Here is a 21,101-nt window from a genome sequence, read left to right as displayed (position 1 = left end):
CTGCAGGGGGGGATATAAATGCCCAGGTGGGATTTGAGTGCCCCCGTGCCAGTGTCTGTGCTGGTGGTACTGCTTTCACCGGCAGATCTGCGTTTGTGGCTTGAACAGTGCAACCCCTCTGTGCTCGTACGGACTGCTGCCCAGGGCCCCTCTCCCCTTCCCCAAATTGTTACAGGTGCCCAGTTTCCTCTGCAGCCACTCCATCCCGGCAGCAGGCACCGGGCCCTTCGGCACCTCGCGCTGCCCCGCGCATGACCCAGGTAGTGATGGCTCCTTTTGCAAGGCATTGTACGAATAACCCCGGCTCTCCCTGGCGACGAGCTCTCAGACTGGGGCTGCATGTCCCTGCACCATGTGGGCAATGCTCTGGCCAGAAGAGGTGGCCAGGGCTGCTCCAGGAGTAGCAGGTCCTCATCTATGGCAGGAGTAACCATCTCCCCAGCCTGTGCCACCTCCTCGTATGCCCAGCAGCTCCTGAGCACCAGCTGCACCCTTCTCCCCTCCAGGAAAGAAGAGGCCAAGCCTCTGAATGAATAAATGTCATGTTCACATGGAAGACAACATAGACAATACCAAACATCTCCTAAAACAATACAGCCTCTGCCAGCGGAAGGATGCTCAGCGCCTCCCTCACCAGCCTAGTACAAACCAGCGTCTTCAACAGTGACATACACAAACCCCACGGGCCAAACAAAGCCACCGTCATTTTCCTGCCCAGTAGCATCTGTAAACAAAAAGAAAACATCATTTGTTGACCCCAAACATATAAAAATACTATAACAAAATGAAATACAAATATATATTAGAATCTGTAAGTATTCTGTATAAAGAGATACTTTAGCGGTTAGCTTACAGCAAGAACAGAAACACAACACAACCAAGCCCTGGCAGGGCCACGGGCAAAATGAGATGCATCCCAGCTCCTCTGTGTGGCAGCGGGGGCTCCCGTGGAGAGGGCATTTGTGGCAGAAACACATCCCCGTGGTGGCGGGAACGTCCTGGATGCTGGTGGTGAGCAGGGATGGTGCCGGCACCCACGGAGCCAGATGCACCTGGTGGAGATGCCCGGAGCCCAGCTGCAGCTGGCGGTGTGGCCCTGAAGCCGATGCGCTGGAGCAGTGCGATGGAGAGACCCGGGGCTGCAATTTGTCCTCCCGGGTGACATGGTGATGCGCTGTCCAGCTGCGTGCACCGACCCAGGTTGGGCCCCATCATCCTCAGCCCCCATGGGTGTAGAAGCAATGCTGCTGCGGAGGTCAGGCACCCCGGCGCAGGCTCTCCATGCTGCACTGGCAGCAGCCCTGCCCCTGCTCCCACACCAGCCCAGCGCATCCCCCAGCACTGTGGGCTTTGGAGACGTGCTGCCCGGGCGCCGGCACCCGAGTCCAGGAGGTGGTGGGACCTGCCCTGGCAGCGGTGTTAGCTCCAGGCTTGCAGGCTTAGGCATCTTCAGCCTCTTCAACCGGCCCTGGCACCCACAAGGCTGAAGCCCCCAGTGAGGGGCATGGCAACCCGCACGCCAGCTGTCTCAGCAGCCTCCTGCCCTTGCTGGCTCGGCCGCGAAAGAGCAGGGCCAGCAGGACATGGGGCACCTCTGCCCAGCTGCAGAGCCCCCCCCAGGGCTAAGCCTGGTGGAAAGGTGTTCCCATGCTGCCCTATATGGCTCCTGTCTCTAAGAAAAGCTGCTTGGCTGGACCGGGGGTATTTGGGGTCCCCTCTGCCTTAACGGCACCGTGCTAGTCCCCCACGGACATCTGCGCCCCACTGCCCGTGACCCACTCAGCGTGCCCGGGACCACCCTGGTCCTACTCCACCCCGCATGGCCCCAGTGCCACTGCAATGTGCTGGAGCCATGCCCCGTCTCTGGGTGCCATGGGGTGCACCCCGGAGCACAGCCCAGAGGTGCCACCAGTGGGCAGGCTGCAGCCCTGGAGCTGGTGACATTATTTGGGGCACCGGGGAGCTGCTCACTGCAGCTGCCATCAGGGCAATGGCGGGTCCTCAGCAGGGAGTCCAGGGCTGCCGGTAGAGAGGACGGGGAGCCAGGTTCCAGGCTCGCCGGGACCACGGGATGCCGGCTGCACCACGCAGCCCTCTGCCAGCCCTGGCTTACCACGGCCCATGAGGCTCTGCCACATCAGGCCCCTCCACTCCAGCCCCAGGTGTTGGAAAAGCCACCTGCTCACCCAGATGGACACAAGGGACAGGCTGCTGGGGAGGGGACACGCGAGGGACACAGGCGCTGCCCTCGGCGGCTGTGAGGCTGTGCTGGGGGCAAGGCAGAGCGCTGTGGGGAAGGGGCAGCAGGGCAGAGCACCCACCCCGTATCCACACATCTGTGTAGCTGCAGTTCTTAAAAAATTCTCTATCTACACATTTGCTTTGTTTGTGGGGGTTTTTTTTTCTTTTTTTTTTTTTTCTTTTCTTTTTTTCCCAACCCTCTAGATGCAACAGCTCTACCCTCCGCCGGGCTCCTTTGATGCAGCTGCGGTTCAGGAACACCCAGACAGCAGTACCGCAGCTGCAGGGCAAAGCGAGGTCCTTGGCTCCAATTGGGGGGGCTCCCTGCCAGCGCCCCCACTCTCCGGGGCCGGTGGCCGCTCACAGGCACTGGCTGCAGCCACACTTGCTGGGCTTCTCCACCTCCTCCACGAAGGTCGCACCGTTGCTGCACTCGAAGGCGTATTTCCTGCGCCGGAGCCGCAGCCCGGTGCAGCAGCCGGTGCTGGGGCCGCCGCAGGCCCCCCGGCACTCCACCCAGGCCACCGGCCGTGTCGTCTGGCAGATGGCGTAGCCCCGCTGCACCTGGTGGTAGTCCCGCACCGGCTCCCCATGGCACTCCGGCTCTGCGGGACAGCGATGCTCAGCCCGGCGTTCCGGCACAGGGCTGCCTCCCCCACCTCAGGCACCCACCTCCCTGGCACCTACCTTGGTCGCAGAGGTCTCCGGTGTAGCCGCCGTGGCACTCGCAGGTGGGCTGGCCGCCCGGGGTGAGGCGACAGTGGCCGTGGACGCAGGGCTGGCGGCGGCAGGGGTCAGGCGGCTCGGAGGGCTGGTTGCAGAGGGCACCCTGGTAGCCCTCGCGGCACTGGCAGCTGTAGGAGAGGGCGTCGAGGGGCAGGCACAGCCCGTGCACGCACCTGCGGGCAACCGGTGCTGTCAGGCACCTGCCAGCATGGCACGGCACAGCACCGGCACGCACAGCCCACCAGCACCGAGCACGGCATGGCTCAGCACCGGCACCGTATTGCACCGGGACTGGCGTGGCACTGCCACAGCGCAGCACTCATATGGCACAGCCATCATGGCACGGCACTGGCGTGGCGCTGGCACAGCACCATGAGCACAGTACAGCCCCGGCATGACTCAGCACTAGCGGCATGGCAGGTGGCATGGCCATGGCAAGGGACCACCGGCCCGGGGCAGGGTGGCGGACAGCCAATGGGAGAGGTGGGCAGGGCAGGCAGTGTGGAGGGACGGCCAATGGAGAGGGCAGGGATGAGAGGGGCAGCCAATGACAAGGCAGCCAATGAGCCAATGGAGAGGGGCGGTTGCAGTGGGGCACGTGGGTCACTGTGGGGCAGCCAATGGGTCAGGTCTATTGCTGTAGGGCAGCACTATCGCTTCAGGACAGCCAATGGGGCAAATGGGTCACTGTGGGGGAGCCAATGGGGCAAGACCCTTGCTACGGGGCAGCCAATGAGGCAAGACCATTGCTGCGGGGCAGCCAATGGGGCGGGGGCACTCACTTGTGCCCCTGGCAGGGGCCGCCACGGGGCTGGTCGCAGTGGGGCCCGTCCCAGCCGGGCTCGCAGTGGCAGACGGGGCCCTGGGCGCCGGTGGGCTGGCAGATGCCGTGCAGGCAGTAGAGCTTGCGGCAGGGCTCGCAGCCCGGCACCACCCCTGGCGTCATCCGCGTCTTGGTGAAGTCCTGCAGCTCGTTGTTGATGTAGAGGTTGCGGATGCACCCGTGGAAGCTAGTGCCGTTGAGGAGCTGCCAGAGGCGGAAGGCGGCCGAGTTGACGTCCACAGGCATCCCTGGGGAGAGCAGGACCAGAGAGCAGATGGGCATCAGCAAGCCCACGTGCCCCGCCATTGCCCCCCCGCCCCCTGTCCTACCTCCCACATAGAGGGGGGCCTCGCTGTTCAGCGTGTAGTGCTTGCCCGAGTTGTCCATGGTCATGGGGCTGCCACCGTCGATGGAGAGGTTCACCATCTGGTCGAAGGTCACCAGCTCCACAGTGTGGAACTGCCCATCGTTGATAGTCTCGGCGCTGGTGGGGATGGCTGGGTCACCGGGGCCACCCCAAGCCCATGCAATGGGGGTGGTGGTCCCCAGCAATCAGGGAAGGGGAGGCAGGTACCTGTAGATGGCCGAGCTGGGGTGGGTGCCGGGATCGTAGCTGACCCTGACGTGGCCCTGATACAGCTCCACAGCCATGTGGTCGCTGTCACCGTTGTACAGCAGGATGCCGTTGCCTTCAGCTGTGGAGACCTGACAGGGGGAGAGGTGGGAGCCCACATCCCCAGGGCAGCACCCTTGATGCCACCCTCCCAGTGCCCACACACACACCACCCCCCCAGCCCTCACCTGCAGGGTGATGTTGGCCCGGGGCCAGTCCTGCAGGTCGGTGAACTGCAGATATGTGTCACGGTCCACAAAGTTGACGCTCAGCAGCTTCTCACACTTGGGGCCACCGAAGCCAGGCAGGCACTGGCAGAGGGCACGGGCGCCCCGCTCCACACATTGGGCCCCATTCTGGCACTCGGCTCGCTCGCAGAGGCCGGGCTGGCCAACGGCACGGGGCGGCATCTCACAGAGCTGGCCACTGCGGGGCCAAGGGTGATGCTGGGCATGGGGCTGGGAAAGCGCCCTACCCCCTGCCCAGTGCCCCATGGGGCTCTGACAGCATCCCCCTGTGCTGGGGTCCCTGGGGAGGCTCTCCAGCCAGGGGCATCAGAGGGGTGCCCAGCTGCTGAGCCCTGCCCTGGGGTCCCTCCCCAGAGATGCTGGCACCCCCCAGCCTCCATCCCCGGAGACCCACACCCCCAGGGCCACTTCTTCCTCTTGCACTGAGGGTGATGAATGGATGGACATAGTAGCCAGGACTCGTTCCTCCTGCACGGTGACATGTAACCGTCCCTGCTGTCCCTGGTGCACCCCCATTTCCATTACCTGTAGCCCTCGGTGCAGAGGCAGGAGTAGCCATTCACCTCATCCAGGCAGCGGGCGTTGTTCTGGCACCGGTGGTCCTGGCAGTCGTCGAAGTCCTCGCTGCAGTTGCTCCCCACATAGCCGGGCACGCACTCGCACCTGGGGCAGGCGGGGGGCTCATGGCTGCCCCTTCCTCCCCACCCTGTGCCAGTGGGCACCTGCTCCTCCTGGCATCCCCCTCCCCATGCCCCCTCACCAGCCTGTGAGCTGCAGCCCCCCAGAAGCAAATCTCTCCCTCCAGGCAGCCAGGAGAAAGCAGTTTGGGGAGAGGGGCTCACCTGGGCCCCTGGCTGGTAGAGATGCAGGTGGAACCATGCTGGCATGGGCTGAGCTCGGCTGAGCAGAAATCCAGCAGCTGCTCACAGAAATACCCTGCAGGGCAGAAGAGGGGGTGCCGGGGGGTGCCCAGCAGCTCCAGGACCAGAGGGGCAGCCCCGGACCCCACAGGGCAAGGGGAGACCGTGGGGTGCTCAACTCAAGGCAGGGAGCTGCCGAGCCTGCAGCTTGCACCACCACGGACACAGGGCTCTGCTCCACTGGAGGCAGATTTTGCCCAAACCAGGCAACTGAGGGCATCCCAGGGTACAGGGGCTCAGCTGGGTGTACCCAAACTCGAGGCAGCTGGGCCCAGAAGCCATGTCAATGGGTATGGGAACAGCAGGCAGAAGAGCTATTAGCCCTCATCGCTGGGAAGGGAGAAGCACTGGGCACATTCCCCTGCCAGGCCAGGCCCGCGAGGTTTGGGGATGGCTAGCCTTTGTGCTGGGTACCTGTGTAGTGGGCAGGGCACAGGCAGGTGTAGTTGGTGGCACCAGGCATGCAGGACCCCCCGTTCTCGCAGCTGTGCTCCTTGCAGGGGTCGCTGGCAGCGCGGCAGCTCGGGCCCTCAAAGCCCGCCAGGCACAGGCATCTGCCACAGGGCATAGAGCAGCATCAGGGGGTGGGAATCGGAGCATTTTGGGGTGATCCCCCCAAAAACTGCCAGCACAGGACCTTAGCAAAACGCACACATGCATGCCAAAAGGCTCTGAGGAGCAGGGTTTGGTACTCCCCTGCCGAAAACCGGGCGCAGGGGAGGGTGGCAGTGTGCAGCCCCACGCAGAGCATTCTGCGAGGATGCTGAGTTGCCACGACAACGGGCTGAGAGGCCACTCAGCACGGGGAGGGGGGCAGGCGGCTGTGCAGCCCACGTCCTCATCCCCAGCCTGCAGTCTATTTTCAGCCACTAATTGGGCCCTGGTTCCCGGAAAGGGCTGAAGCGTTCGGGGTAGTGAGGGTTGTGCGAGGGCACAGCAGCACAGCAGCCTCGCAGGGAGCAGCAGCGACCCCAGGGCTGCATCCTGCCCCATCCCACACCGTCAGCCCCACTACGGCAGCCAGATCCCAACCCCAAATCCCACTGCCCTCTGCCTCCCCATACCTCCCATGGCAGCAGGACCCCCCTCTCCCCGCTCAGCCCAGGAGCCTGCAGGGCAGGGGGACACGGCAAAGCAGAGCCAGCACTCAGCCCTGCTGGTGCTGGGCTGGCAGGACGCACAGGCAGGGCTGCAGAGAGCAGGCAGCACGGGCCGGAGCTGCCGGGTGAATGCAATATCCCAGCTATGTGCCCCAGGGAGCACACGGGAGGGGAAGGAAGCACCAGACTTTATCTCAGTGGGATGCCAGGGCTCCACGCTGCTGCCCAACCACCCGTTTTTCATGTGTTCCCACCCAGCACTCACCTGAACCCAGCTCCTTCCCCCTCCTGGGGCTGGCAGGTCCCCCCGTTGGCACAGGGGTTGGAGGAGCAGCCACCGAGTGCCACCTCGCAGTCCCTGCCCTAGGGAGAGGGAGAGGTGGGAGTGAGAAGGGTGCCACAGCACCATGTCCCGCTCCCCCTGCCCTGTCCCACTCGGCAGGGCACTGCGGGGAGCAGAGAGGGGGGACGGTCCTGCAAGCAGCGAGCCCCGGGGGCACGGCAGAGCCCCCGCACTGCCTCCTTCCCCTCTGCATAGATGGGTCCCCTGGCGGTGGTGCCAGGACCAGGGTACCTTGTAGCCACTGGGGCAGGTGCAGCGGTAGAAGCCAAGGGGGTCGTTGTGGCAGGTGCCCTGGTTCTGGCAGGGGCTGGAGAGGCAGGGGTTGCACTTGGCCTGGACGCTCAGGGCGGGTGGGCCTGCGGGACGGGAGGCGCAGAGATGACCATCAGTGCGGAGAGCGATGGGGAGGTGTCCGTTTGTGGGCACCGACGTGGGGGGCAGAGCCCCAGCCACGGCTGGGAACAGAGCATGCCCTGCCAAGGGGCTGCACACCAGGCAATGGGACAGCATCAGTTTTGCTCAGGCACCAGGGATGTGCCACCAGCCAGGCAAGGGGACAGAAGCATCCTGGCCCCCTCCTCCACAAGGCACCTCAACAGACGAAATGCTGGAGTCTCCCAGACTCGCGGAGCATCGTTCTGCCGGGTGCGGGGCAGCAGGCAGCCCGGCTCCCTGCAGTGCCTGCTGCCCTGCCAGAGGACAGCGCGGATGGGCAGATGGATGGTGCAGCCTTCTCTCACCTTGGCACTCAAACTTCTTGGCGGGGGTGGTCAGCAGCAGCTTGCCTTCCATGTCAGGGGGCCCAGCACAGCGGGCGATGCCTGGCTCCTTGTACCCCGTCTTGACCCAGCTGGAGAGCCAGCGCAGGTTGCAGCTGCAGTACAGGGGGTTGGCCCCGATGGCTCTGCAGGAGGAGAAAAGGCAAAACTGCACCCGCTGCCCCACAGAGGGAACTGGGCTCGGAGACTTTGGGACTGGATGCAACTCCATCACTTGGCTGGGCTGCCACGGGATGGGGGGACCCAGCGGTCCTCCATTTCTGGACCCACCAGAGGTGCCGCCCACGGTGGGAGGACTGAGGCACACAGCCCCACACCGCTGCCCAGTTCAACCACCCTGCTGCCAGCCCCACAGCCCACGTGGCGCCCCATGGCTCTGTGCTGGGGCTTTCCTCCGCTGCCTGCACAGAAATCCTTGGGAGTCCCTCTCCAGCACTGGAACAAAGCTGCCTGGGCCCAAGGCAAACTGGGCAAAGCACCCTGAGGCTGTGCAGAAACAGGACCATTGCACAGGAGCTGCAGGGCAAGCCAGGGCTCTGCCGCACAAGCCTACAGGGCAGGGACATTGGAGTGGGCTGCTGGCGACAAGCAGCGGGTTATGGCCGGAGCTCGTGGAGACAGCATCGGGGGAGAGCAAGGAACTGCTCTCAGAGGAGGAGGGAAGGTTGCTCTGCTCCACAGCAGAGCAGGGCAGGGAGCAGCAGATGACATGGGAGGCTGAGGGGTTGGATGCTTCTTTGCATCCTCCTTCACTGCAAAGGTCAGCAGTGATGGAGGGCTGGTGAGACCGACACCTGTGACGAAGGAAGGAGACGGCAGCCCAGAAAGCAGGCGGTAGGGACAGCAGATCTGCTGGGGCTGACAAACGTGGTCCTAGAGCACCGACAGCGCCGGCTGGTGACACAGCTCAGCCCTGCGGGAGCCGGCAGCACCAGCTGGCAGCAGCAAAGACAGCACCGCACTTCGGCAAAGGAAATCAGTGAAGAGCCAGGGGAGACCAGACCGAGCCGTGCTGCTCCCAAAAAACACAGGGAGGCCAGGATTGGAAATCAAGATGCTCTCTGCAGGCTGGAGGAAGAGCCTGAGAACCCCAGGATGCCAGAAGCAGGACTGGCCACCAGCAGGCAGGTGGCAACAGCTTAGCAGAGACAGGGAAGGGACTGAAAAGTGAGCAAAGCTGAACTCCTGCCCCGGGCAGTGGGTACAGGGCTGTGCTCCTGGGGTACAGGCTCCCTCAAAGATGGGTTGAAACACAGCCACTGGCAATAGGATGCTTGATGACAGCCTGGGGGGGGCTGCTGCAGGGAAGCGCCCTGGCAGAAGGCTAACGACATGCTGGCATGGGTCAGAGCAGCCCCTGCCAACCCACGACCGTGCCAGCACCTTGCATGTCTTGACTTACATGTTAGGGGACCCTAGGGACCTGGCGGGGGCGAGGGGGGATGACCCTACACCACCAAGGACCATAGGGCCACCCCAGCAGCATTGGGAGGCTCAGCTGCACACCCAGACCTGGGGCTCAGCATGGGGAGGGCAGGCACGGCACAGCATGGCACTGCCCCACAAATGCTGTCCCAAGTACCAGCAAAGAGAAGAGGAGAGGAGGCAGCGCAGCCCCATGTTTTTTAAAGGTCTCCTGAGCCTGCGTCCAGCCCTGTGCCCTGCAGAGTGGCAGATACTCACAGGTGGGACAGGGAGGTGACATCTGCGAAGATGCCCTCAGGGAGGCTGGAGATGTCATTGCCGTGGAGAGACCTGCAGAGAACAGAAGGTCCTGCAATGCCCACGGCTCCAGGGTGGGCAGCAAGGACTGTGACCAGCTGGGCTGCCCCCACCCCACGGGTCCAGACATGGGTGGCAGAGGTGGACATGGGTGGACCCCACTACACTGTCACTGTTGCAAACGCACCATCTGCTCCGAAAGGCTGATGCATCTCCCCTTGCTCCTCCTGCAGCCTGTACCCTGCCCGCCTGCACCCAGCTCCAAGTGGGCACAAGGGACACAGGCAGCAGCAGAGAAGGGACCGGGCAGGACTGCGAGCAGGGCTGTGAGCAGGGCTACGGGCAGGTACTTACAGCAGCCGGAGGGAACGGAGGCCCTCGAAGGCCAGCGGAGGGATGCACTGCAGGGAGTTGTAACTGAGGATCCTGCAGAAGGGAAGAAGGAGGCAACACAGCGCCGGGGGCACCACTGTGTGTGCTGCAAGAAGCCCACCCTGGGCTGCACGTTCACCCTTGCGTGAGCTCCAGCTCAAACCACAGCTTCACCCCAGCAGATGGGGGAGGCCCTGGTGTCCCCAGCACACCCCAGTCTTTGGGGTCCTCTAGGAACAGCCCCCTGCAGCTCAGCTGGGCTGCAGCCCAGTGTGGCAACCTGCAGGGACTGCACTTACAGGGTGGTGAGCTGGCTCATATTGGTGAAGGAGGAGTTGCTCAGGGAGCTGATCTTGTTGTTGCTCAGATCGCTGGAAAAGAGAAACCACAGAGCATGGAGCCAGCTGGGCCCTGTCCCCCATCGCTGCTCCCCTGCCTGCTCAGCTGCAATGGGGTGCGAACAGCAGCACGGCACAGCCTCCAAGGGAGCAGCAGGGCTATCACACAGGCTGATGGCAGCAATGCCACTGTCCCCACTCTGCCCCATGTCCAGCGACAGCAGAGGCTGTCAGCACCCAGGGGCTGCGCATCACTGCCAGCCAGCTGTGTCCCGGTGCAGAGGGTGGATGCAGAGGAATGCTGGGGGTCCCTGCATACTGCCAGGCCCCTCCTCAGGATCATGCACCACGGGGACAGCCTCTGTCCTCGCCCAAAGGTCCCAGCAGTGGGACTGGCTGCCTGGGCTCCTGCTCCTGGCTACTTACACAAGCTGCAGATACTTGAAGGTGGAGAGCTGCCCCGGGACCTGAGTGAACTGGTTTCCATCCAGGTAGCTGCAAGGGACAATAAAAGCACCTTGGGGTGGCTGAGAAGCAGGAGGTCTCTCCCTCTGCCCTCCCATTTCTCCTGTGCACTCCCACAGACCTGGGGCTGCGAAGAGCATCTCTAGCACCACCTCCCTCCCAGCAACCAGGGTCCGCGGGGCTCTCGGGGGCCCCCTTGGCTGGCAAGGGAGCCAGCATGCAAGTGCATTAGCACACCCAGGGGCTTTGCACGAGAGTCCCTGGGAGCACTCTCCCAACAGCCTGCGTGTGCTAGCGCAGCCAGCCATGTGCTGCATTTACACATCTGATGTGAGCGTGGGCGGCCATAACCATTCCCAAGGCATGTGTGAGAGAGAGCGGAGGATGCAGAGAGGAGGGGTGTGCGAGACAGCGCAGGGGTGTGAGGGGGTGGTATACATATGTATGCGCACAATCAGTGCCTATACCCCCCCCCCCGCACACAGGACTTGCTGACATCCCCCATCCCAGACGGGTGCAGAGCCCCTTTCGCAGCGATGGGCATCACAGTTTCTGCACATCCAGACCTGGCATGGCTGCTTGGGTACCTCCCTGAAACCCATGATGATGGGTAGCTGACCCCAATCAAACCACATCCCGTTGTCCGCGTGCTCGGAGATGGGACTACCAAGAACATCCCCGCAGCTGTGGTGAGAGGTCACAGCAGAGAGGAGCCAGGAAGCTGGCAGAGGCAAGGCAAGGTGGCCCTGTCCCTGTCGCTGATGGCAGGCTGCTGGGGACCGCAGAGCCCTGGGCTCCACGGCTGCGTGGGGACCACAGCTGCAGGGGGTGGCTGTCCCACACTGCCCCCTCTCAAGGGCCAAAGAGCAGGGACCCAGCTGCTGTGACAACACCCCTTGCACATCACCCTTGGTAGCCCTGAGTTGGCCGAGAGGCTCTCGCTGAGCCCCTTGCTGAGGTTGGGGCCGGACAGCGTCCCTTGGCTGGGTGAGGGTCCTGTTCCCACTACCGAGCTGGGGTGGGGGTGTGGGAGGGAGCATCTCTGCCCTGATTCCTGCGACCCCGCAGCAGAGACCTCCTACCCAGAGCTGCAAAGCTGTGGGGGGAGAGCCTGGGCACTCGCCCACCACTCACAGCTCCGTGACGTTCTTGGGGATCCCCTTGGGCAGGGCCTTGAGGTGCTTGTTGCTGCAGCGGACAACGGTGTCGAGGCAGGTGCACTCCTGCGGGCACTGGGGCCGGGGGATGCAGCTGGTCTCCTCCTGACCTGCACCGGGCAGAGAGCCACAAAGTCACTGGGGCCCAGCCCTCAGGCACCGTGTGAGGCTGGACTCAATGCCTTGTGCCCGCCTAGGACTGCTCCCCTCCCATGCCAACCGTCCCCTCACCCTCAAAGCAGGGTGCTGCAGGCAGGAGCAAGCTATTGCTTGTGGGCAATAGCCTCAGCCCAGCTGAGAGTCAGCAGCGCAGAAATCACTCCTGTGCCCAGAAACTGCCTGCCCCAGCAGGATGGATGCAACCAGCCAGGTCAAGGCTGCTCTGATTTTCACCATTTTCAAGCTAAAATGCAGTCCCAGGGACAACAGAGAGGAGGGCTCGGAAGAAAGGGCTCAGCCCTGCAAATCCTCCTGAAATAACCTCCTTCGCCCATCTCCCAGACGCAGGCTAGAGGGAGCGGTGCCTGCGCCAAGCAGCCGGAGGAGCCGGCGTTGCTCCCCCTTGCCTGCTGCAGCGCTGGGCTCCTGCGGGAGAGGCGTCCCTGGGACGACCGTATGTTATCTCGCACTGTTAGGAAAGGCGCAGGATGCAACCCTTCAGTCTTTGACGTGGTGGAGGAGGGAAAGCAGAAGAAATGATGATTTGTTTGTAAATATTTTCCAGAGGGCTCAAAAGCTGTTCTAGATTAAAAAAAATTTTTTTAAAAAGGCTTTTCCCTCAACACGCACACTCCCCGCCTGCTCCATCTGCCCAGCTCCGGTGCGTGTGCGGGGCTGGGAAGGGAAGGAGGGAAGGAGCAGGGTGAATCCCGCTGCGCCTTGCTTACACATCTGCTCCTGCCAGCACCCAGGGCACAGAGTTTGCCAGCACGGACCTGCCTACGTACAAGGGCCACGCAGTGCAGTGGGTGCAAACTCCTCTCCTGGCTTCAGAGCAGCTCGTGTGTATTTCAGTGCAGCCCTAAGGGCTGGGCACCAGGAAGAGAAACTTGTGCCTTGTTAGGGGAGGGTGTTAACGGGCTGAAGGACCCCCAAGCTACCAGCTTGCCGCCAGGCACTGCCAAACATCCCGGGAGCAGGGGCAGTGCTGGGACAGGGAGCACGGTGCCAGCCTGGGAGGAGCAGACTGGTCCCCCCTCACCCCCGGCGCCGCAGGGCCCGTGAGTTACCTTCCTCACACCTGAAGTCGGGGAAAGCCACGTCCTGGAGCGGGATCTGCCGGAGGAAGTCGGGGTTTTGGCACCGCGGGTTCCCCGTCACGATCTTCCTCTTGCGCAGCCAGTCCCCCAGCCAGGCCAGCTGGCAGTTGCAGTTGAAGGGGTTGGCGAGCAGGTTCCTGCACATGGGAGGGAGTGCGAGGGCATCACCTGAACAGCCGCTGGGCAAGCGGACCCCCTGCAGCCCTCCAACACCATTGGGACAGCCTGGGAGCATCTTGGGGCCCGAGACATACAGCGTGGAGAGGGACTGCAGCGTGTCAAAGGCGCCCGGTGCAATGGTGCTGATCTGGTTGTCATACAGGGAGAGCAGGCGGACGTTGCGCAGCCCCGTGAAGCTGTCGTTGTGGATGCAGCTGATGCGGTTGTTCCTCAGCATCCTGCAGAGGAAAGGGGATGAGGGCACTTAACGACCCAGGCAGGTGCTACAGGGGAAACCCACCTCAGCAGTGCCCAGGCTGTGCCCACCTCACTGCCTGGCAGCAGGATAAGCCCGAGCTGAGCAGCAAAAACCTGTCCCCCCAGCTCTGGATACGGCCAGTGGATGGGTAAGGCACTCCTGAGCTGGCCCCGCAGTGATGCAGACAGCACCAGCCCGGGATCGCGGGCAGGGGAGCAAGGAGCAAGGATGTCCCCATCCCTGTGCCCACGGCGGAGGGGGGACTCACAGGGTCCTCAGCCCGTCTAGGCCCCTGAACATGCCGCTCCGCACAGACTCCAGCTGGTTTACGGTGAGATGCAGCTCACTGACGGAGGATGCCCCCTCGAATGCCCCATCCTCAATCTCCGACACCTTGTTGTTGCTGAGGTTGCTGCGGAGAGGGGAAAGCAGGCTGGGATGGGGGGCTCTGCCCCGACCTCATCCTGAACCCTGCCTCCTCCAGGTCCCACTGAACACCCTGTGATGCCCAGTCCCACGGGTGACCCTCAGGTTGGGATGTGCCCCCCATTTCCCACCCCAGGCTGCCCTGGCATCAGGGCCCTATGTGCCTTCCCAGACCCCAGACACTGTTGACGGGGCTGCGCCTGCCTGATACTCACATTTTCTTCAGATGCGGGAGTTTCTTGAAGATGCCGGTAGCCTCCAGGATGGAGATTTCATTGTTGTTCAGGCGCCTGGCATGGGTGGCAGGGAAAATTGCTCAGGAGATGGCTGCGAAGGGCCTGGCACCGACCAAACCCTGAGCCAAACCCCAGCAGCGGTGACGCTCTGGCTGCAGGAGAGAAAGCAGCGTGGGAGAGAGGAGGGTCTTACAGCTCTGCCGTGGACTGCGGGATGCGCTCTGGGATCTTGGTGAGCTTCAGGTTGGAGCACTCAACCACGCTGGATTCACAGCGGCACTTCGGGGGGCAGATCACATCGCTGTTGCACTCGCTGTTCAGCTGGTAATCCTCCGTCCCTGCATGCCGGCGAGGGCAGCATGGGCTCCCGTGAGCAGAGGCATGGGGGCTGAGCCTGCCCTCCCCTCCTCTGATCCTCCCACACCCTCAGTCGGGCTCCATCTCTTCCCCAGTTCCCCTAACCCCAACCACTGTGCACATATTACTCCTCTCTGTGCCCAAAGCAGCTTATCTGCAGGGTATTTGTTGTGGGTACATGGGGTGCTCCGCTGCCCACCACCCTCTCCCCTCCTGCAACCACAGCCAGACCCCAGGGACGCCTCCGTGCCCATCCGGATAACGGCACGATGGGAGATGCCGCAACATGTCCTGGTACCCAGCGCTTCTGTTACTGCGGCACCTAGGAACTCAGAAACCAGAAACGATGGGAAATGCAGCGTGGTCCTGCCGGGCCAGACCACGGGGCTCTGGCACAACCACCCCCGCAGGCAGCCTGGCCAAACGGTTACCAGGCACACATGCATGTGGCTCCTCCTCTTACCTGGGATGAAATACTGCTCTTTGGCTGCAGAAAAAAAAGCACATCAGCACTCCGAGCACACGGACACCAGGCTGGGGCAGGGCTGAGGACAGCCGTGCTGCAGGGTGTCCACGACAGGGATGGGGACAGCTCTCACCCGAGCAGCGAAACTTCTTGCTCTTGATCTGGCCGATGCGCTTGTTGGCCAGGCGCCGGGGGCTGGCACAGCGGGCACCGCTGGTCTCAATGGGGTTGGTGCGGAGGAAGTCTGCCAGCCACTTCAGGTTGCAGTCGCAGACGAAGGGGTTCTGGGCCAGGTGCCTGCACCGGGGACAGCGGGTGACACACCGCCGGTGGCAGCGAGTGACCACCAGCTCCAGCGCCGGCTACCCACTGAGATGGTTCCCCCCAGGCACCCGCCTGCCCAGGCATCGGAGCTGGCACGGGCACTCACAGGGTCTGGATGGCCCGAAGGGAGGTGAAGGTGCCCTTGGCCAGACTCTGGATCTTGTTGTCATAGAGTGAGAGCAGTGAGAGGTTCTGCAAGTCCTGGAAGGCGTCTGCCCGCACGCAGTTGATCTTGTTGGCATTGAGGAGCCTGGCAGGGAGGGAGGGAGGTGAGTCTGGGGACCCCCTTCACTGCACCATGGGTGCTGAGGACCTCAGCCCTGCTTCGTGGTGTCCCTGCAGAGCATCCCACCCAGCCACTGGCATCTTACAGAAGCTGCAGGGCAAAAAGTCCCCCGAAGACGCCTTTGGGGAGGTCCGTGATCTTGTTGCCATACAGCACCCTGAGAGAGAAAGACTGGTGTGAGGGGGATGGGGGAGAGTGGTGCGGGACATGGTTCAGGGGCTGCGACCGTCCACCCCACACACCCCGGTGTGGGCACTTACAGGGAGTTCAGTGAGCGCAGCCCCTGGAAGGCGTCGGGGGCAATCTCCGAGATCTGGTTGTTGCTCAGGTCTCTGAAACCAAAAGGGAGAAGGTGGTCTGGTCCCCTCTTCTCTCGCCCCATGCCCCCATCCTCCTGCTGTGTCCAGGGGACCACCCCCAGCCTCTGAGACACAGAGCTGGGCATATCCAAGACCCCATCCCAGTGCTGCCATGTGGGGCAGCCATGTCATGGCAAGTGCCCCATGCCCATTGGAGTGGGGGGCTGCGGGCCAGCAGGGTGAAGGGTGCTGGGGCTGCACACTTACATCCTCCGCAGCTTCTTGTAGGGGGAGAAGGCACCTGGGGGGATGGACTTGATGCCGTTGAGCTCCAGGCGTCTGCAAAGAGAAGGGGGAGAGATGAGGGCTGTAGGGCTGGCCGAGCCTCAGTACCCCATTGATAGGGCTGGGAGGCCACAAGACCCCAGGCTTGCAGTAAGTTACCCCACCAGAGTGGCACCATTCACCCCAGGGACAACTTGCAGCCTGTGGTCGGGGCTTTCTCCAGCAGGGAGGGGTGCCATGGGTGGGGGGACTGTGCTGGCTGGGGCAGGGGGAGCACCTCCTCCCCCCCAGCACCCTGCATCTGGGGGCACCTGCTGCCTTCCATGTGCTTTGCATGCCGTCCCAGCAAGGGCTTTGCACCATAATTGGATTCCCCTAAGGAGATTATTTCTCTATTTACATTTTTAATGCAGCTAAATCCATGGCTAAATCTGGACAGCATGGGAGAAGGGCAAGGAAGGCCTGCCACCCCGCGGGGTGGCTGAGCCATGGGGCTTGCCCCTGTGTCCCCACTGCCTTGAGCCACCGAGAGCCCAGCAGTGATGGTGTGGGGCTGTACTCACATCTCTGTCATGGTCTCGGGAAGGTTGGCAGGGATGGCCGTCAGCCCCTTGCCCCGACAGTCCACAATGCCGTTGCTGCAAGTGCACATGGCCGGGCAGGAGCCAGAGGACAAGCTGCAGAGCTGGGCACGTGCCTGGTCCATTTGTCCTGCCAGGGAAACAGCCAGCACGGGAATTGCAAAGAGTTGAGCCAGGCGTGCGTGTGGCAGCACCCCAAGGAAGGGACCCTGATGACAGCTCAGCATGCTGGGACAGCTCGTGGGTGCACAAAGTCTTGGTGTGCCCCAACCCTGTGCAAAAGGCATGCAGCTCCAAGGGCGCAGACTGACGCGCCCTTTGTCACACTGATAGAGTGGTGGTGTCCCCATGTTGTCCCCACACCAGGGACAGTGCTGACTTGAGCTGAGCCCATGGCTTTCATCCAGGCTCTGAGCTGGGGCACATGGCAGAGAGCGGAGGTGGGCTGCATTGATGGGATGGGCTTTGTCCTCCCAACCCGTGTCCCTGCCCTGGCACCCATTGCCTCCCCTGTTCCCCTCACCGGAGCAGCTGAACTCATTCTTCTGGATCTCAGCCACATTGAGGCCGCGGAGCTGGGCTGGAGCGGCGCACTGGGTGAAGAGCCCGATGGTGGGGCGCTGGCGCAGCCACTGCGAGAGCCAGGCCAGGTGGCAGTCGCAGAAGAGGTGGTTGGAGTGCAGGCGGCTGCGGGCAGACAGGGCAGTCAGCAGCCACAGGATGGCTCCTGTCCACCCCACTGCCCTCCAGCCGCCCCAGCCTGGCTCATCCCAAAGGCTGGGGGCATACAGAGTGGGACACGGAGGAGCCCGACAGCATCTGTGCCAGTTGCCAAGGCCACCTTGCTTGGCAGTGCTTGGGGATGCTCTGCAGGGCTGTCACCTCCATCCCCTCCCCACGGTGCTGTCCCAGCACTGCTGAGCTGCCTTGCAGGCACTGGCAGCAGAACTGGGGACATCCCACTCCAGCCCAGGCAGTCCTTCCCACCCCAGCACTCACAATGTCCGCAGCTTGGGCATGTGGTTGAAGCTGGACACGGGGATGGAAGTGATATTGTTGTTATTCAGGGTCCTGCAAAAAGGCAGAGGGGGGCAGGTCAGGGTGGCCAGGCCATAAATGGGAGCGTGAGATGGTCCAGGTGGCACCAAACCCCCAGGAGCAACAGCACCCACCCACCCCGGCACAGGGTGGATGGATGGAGAGGCGAGGGATGGGGACAGCCCAAACCCCCGGGCAAGGCTTGCTGCCCTTTCCAGGCTTTTCCCCTCCATAGCCAGCTGCAGCCATGTGGACCTCCTGGGGCAGGATCAGGCCCTGGAGCACAGCTCTGCAGCAGTGGTACCAGACCCCTCCTCAGCCTCTCGTCAGGGCCAGGGAGAGACAGCACAATGGGGATGTCCCTGCAGCGCCTCAGTGAATGGGGAGCACCCAGGGAGACCCTCACCCCGCGTGGGGCTTGCAGGCTGGAGGCTCCAGCCGGCCCCTGGCCACTTACAGGACCTCCAGCCCCCGCAGGGCACGGAAAGCCCCATCCTCGATGCAGCTGATCTGGTTCTTGTCCAGTTGCCTGGAGAAGAAAGACAGAGGGAGCATTGCTGGGACAGCCCAGGCAGAGAGCAACCTGTGGGTCCGGATGCCTCCTGCCACTGGACCTGACCCCAAACTCTCTCATGCCCATCCCTGCAGGGACTCACAGGTTCTTGAGGTCGGTGGCCCCACGGAACGCCTTCCTGGGGATGGCCTGGATGAAGTTCTCACTCAGGTCCCTGGAGAAGAATAAGGCAGGAAGGAAAATGAGCAGTGCCTGCAAAGCATGATGCCGCATGGGACAAGGACATCCACAGGCAGGGGCATGCCCCAGCACTCAGTGATCCCCCAGGGGCTCCGCGTAACTGTAGTTTGGCTTCAGGTCCTTGGTTGCCCACTGCCCTGCTGGCATTCCTGAGGCAAGTCTGGCTGCATCCATGGTGGCTGCAAGTGGCTGGGGCTCCCCGGACACTGCTGTCCCCGGCTCTGATAAGCAGAGCAGCAGGGCACAGCTCTGGGAAAACCCTCTGCACTTAAATATCCTCTGACTGCTATAATTACAGGTCCCTGCTGATTAACTAGTAATTACACTTAGTGGCTCCAGCAGGCATTCCCATGGAGCCTGCCCCGCACTTTAGAGGGCACAAATAATCGGGTCATTAATTACTTCATCACTACACGGCACCGTCTGTGTAATCACCTGCTCTGCAATGCCGGCGTGTGCCAGGCCAGCACAGGCTTTGTGTTCCAGGGCTGGCAGCGGGTCGGAACCCCCACCATGCCTGGACTGCCTTTTAATGACCACGAAGGCCAAAAATCTCACTGCAAGTAGGGTCTGGGTGGACTGGCTCAGCTCACCCCATCCTTGGGGGGACCTGCCTATCATATTTGTGCCCCATGGCTCCCGTGCAGCCATTCCCTCTCCCACCCCAAGGGCCATGAGCTCCTCCGAGCTCAGCAGGTGCCTGCATTGCCTGCCCTCAGCCCCATGCCAGCACAGCCCTGCTCCAGCCACCCATGGGGCAGGAGGCCAAGTCCCCAGCTCCCTCCTGGCACAGGGAAACTGAGGCATGACACGACACGGTATCTATCCTATGCAGCAAGTCCATGGGTGAGTGAGGAGCAGGACCAAGGCATCCCGTGCAGATTAAGGCCCCCCTAGCATTACACAGGCCATGCAGACACACCCTTCCCCCCGCCAAGAAGTGGTTTGGGGTGTCCCTGGATGCCAGCATGTCACATTTAGTGCTCACCTGTTCTGCTTCAACATAACAAAGCCTGTTCACTACTAATATCCCAGGGCAGTTGGGCTGGGTCAGGATGGAGGCAGAGCACCCACGGTCCTCCCCGTGCCCTCATTTCCTCCAGAAAATGGGCTCAGCATGGCCCACAAGCTGCTTGCAAAAGACCTGGAGGTCTCCAAATTGGGACTTCACCCCAGCCGAAAGCTCCACCGCCACAATGGGGAAATGTTCCCAGAGGGAAGCACAAGCATCACTTGCACAGATGCACGAGAAAGAAAACCCAAGGACGGCGGCCTTGCCCAGCCCTCCGTTGGGATGCCCAGCCACCAAGGAGCTGCCATACGGTGCCAGAGCGATGCACCGGCCCCTGCCCCCCTGCACACACAAAGTGCACACAAAGCGTGCGGGGGGGGCAGGGGCCGGTGCATCGCTCTGGGTCGCTCCTGGGGAACCAAACCCGGCTGGCAAAGCACCGTGGCCGGGGCAGAGGAAGAAGGGAGATGCGGCCCCTGGAAGGGTCCAGGCTCTCGGGGAGGCTAAAGCCCAGCTCCCCTGCGAGCAGCCGGGCGCGCAGCAAGCGCAGTTTCACCGCTACCCGCGCGGCGGCACTGCCAGGCTGCCCGGCCCGCGCTGCCTGCGCTGCCTGCGCTGCCTGCTCCGCCCGGCCCCGCCCAGGCTGCTCCAGCCCTTCCCAGGGCTGGGGGCCGAGCCCCCCCCCCACCCCCGAAAGGGATCGGGGTCGCCTCGCACTCTGCAAAGGAGAAGGACCCGACACCTGCAGCAACCCCCGACACCCCAGCACCCCTTCGGATGCAAACGCCCCCTTCCCCATCCTCTGCTGGGGACGCGATAAGCCCGGGGACCCCCCGGAGCTGCACTGACCTTTCAGAAAAATGCAGCATCGCCCCAAAGCCCCTTTTCCCTTTTGGCTCCTAGAAGAAGGAATCCCCTAGAAACCCCTCCGGAAATCCCCAATGTTCACTGCTCTTCCTAGCAATGCATTCAATGCATCGCGCTCTCTCTTGGCAGCTGCCTGTCCTCCAACATTAAACCGGTCACAGCGGGGCCAAGCATGGGAACACCCACCACGCCTGCCTGGGCAGCCCCTGCCTGCAGCATGTTTGGTTCCCCCATGGAAACCCTGCTCTCGTTTCTCTGCTCACAGCACATGGGAGTCCCAGCGCGCCCGGGGAGTAAACCCAGGCGTCTGTCTGCAAGCTGCTCACTTACAGCTCGCAAGGGAAATGCTGCTAGAAGGTTGCAACTGACTTTGCGAGGCTTCTCCCCTTCACAGCTTTTTGTGACAGTCACCGATGAAGTGCTGCCGTCGGGGGTACCGAAGCCAAGAGGGACAGACGCTGGATGCAAGGGTTTCAGCAAGGCCTCAGCACTGGGCTTACATTGCCGGCACGGTTACACAGCTGACGACACCAGGACAAACACATGCTTTGCCTGCAGGATCCTCGGGCCCCGGCATTGGAACGAGGCATGGCTCCTTCCCTCCTGGTGTTTCATAGCTCCCAGCTATGTTTGCTTTACACTTTGG

At 62.7% G+C, this 21,101-nt stretch overlaps 1 protein-coding gene across 2 annotated transcripts in view; it reads right to left on the bottom strand.

Moving 5' to 3' along the window:
- Positions 1-580: 580 nt before the first annotated feature.
- Positions 581-21,101, bottom strand: part of SLIT1 (slit guidance ligand 1) — a 65,218-nt gene continuing 44,697 nt past the window's right edge. The window contains exons 5-37 of one of the 2 annotated variants that reach the window (XM_049811226.1): positions 18,479-18,550; positions 18,280-18,351; positions 17,784-17,855; positions 17,308-17,471; positions 16,767-16,914; positions 16,186-16,257; positions 15,880-15,951; positions 15,705-15,776; positions 15,440-15,583; positions 15,143-15,306; positions 15,007-15,030; positions 14,380-14,524; positions 14,166-14,240; positions 13,793-13,936; positions 13,361-13,504; positions 13,077-13,243; positions 11,825-11,957; positions 10,652-10,720; positions 10,187-10,258; positions 9,870-9,941; positions 9,477-9,548; positions 7,755-7,918; positions 7,246-7,370; positions 6,937-7,034; positions 5,986-6,125; positions 5,494-5,587; positions 5,177-5,314; positions 4,592-4,829; positions 4,365-4,495; positions 4,120-4,274; positions 3,750-4,038; positions 2,929-3,140; positions 581-2,846 (exon numbers count right to left, since the gene is read on the bottom strand). In XM_049811226.1, the coding sequence (XP_049667183.1) occupies positions 2,602-2,846; positions 2,929-3,140; positions 3,750-4,038; positions 4,120-4,274; positions 4,365-4,495; positions 4,592-4,829; positions 5,177-5,314; positions 5,494-5,587; positions 5,986-6,125; positions 6,937-7,034; positions 7,246-7,370; positions 7,755-7,918; positions 9,477-9,548; positions 9,870-9,941; positions 10,187-10,258; positions 10,652-10,720; positions 11,825-11,957; positions 13,077-13,243; positions 13,361-13,504; positions 13,793-13,936; positions 14,166-14,240; positions 14,380-14,524; positions 15,007-15,030; positions 15,143-15,306; positions 15,440-15,583; positions 15,705-15,776; positions 15,880-15,951; positions 16,186-16,257; positions 16,767-16,914; positions 17,308-17,471; positions 17,784-17,855; positions 18,280-18,351; positions 18,479-18,550 (4,198 nt within the window). In that variant the 3' untranslated portion in view covers positions 581-2,601. The remainder of the gene's footprint in view (positions 2,847-2,928; positions 3,141-3,749; positions 4,039-4,119; positions 4,275-4,364; positions 4,496-4,591; positions 4,830-5,176; positions 5,315-5,493; positions 5,588-5,985; positions 6,126-6,936; positions 7,035-7,245; positions 7,371-7,754; positions 7,919-9,476; positions 9,549-9,869; positions 9,942-10,186; positions 10,259-10,651; positions 10,721-11,824; positions 11,958-13,076; positions 13,244-13,360; positions 13,505-13,792; positions 13,937-14,165; positions 14,241-14,379; positions 14,525-15,006; positions 15,031-15,142; positions 15,307-15,439; positions 15,584-15,704; positions 15,777-15,879; positions 15,952-16,185; positions 16,258-16,766; positions 16,915-17,307; positions 17,472-17,783; positions 17,856-18,279; positions 18,352-18,478; positions 18,551-21,101) is intronic. The other variant, XM_049811228.1, reaches the window with a different exon arrangement.

The sequence above is a fragment of the Accipiter gentilis genome, chromosome 9, assembly GCF_929443795.1.
Source record: "Accipiter gentilis chromosome 9, bAccGen1.1, whole genome shotgun sequence".
NCBI classification, from domain to species: Eukaryota; Metazoa; Chordata; class Aves; order Accipitriformes; family Accipitridae; genus Astur; species Astur gentilis.
Note: the sequence above shows the minus strand (reverse complement) of the source record. Positions and strands in the feature narration are given on the sequence as shown.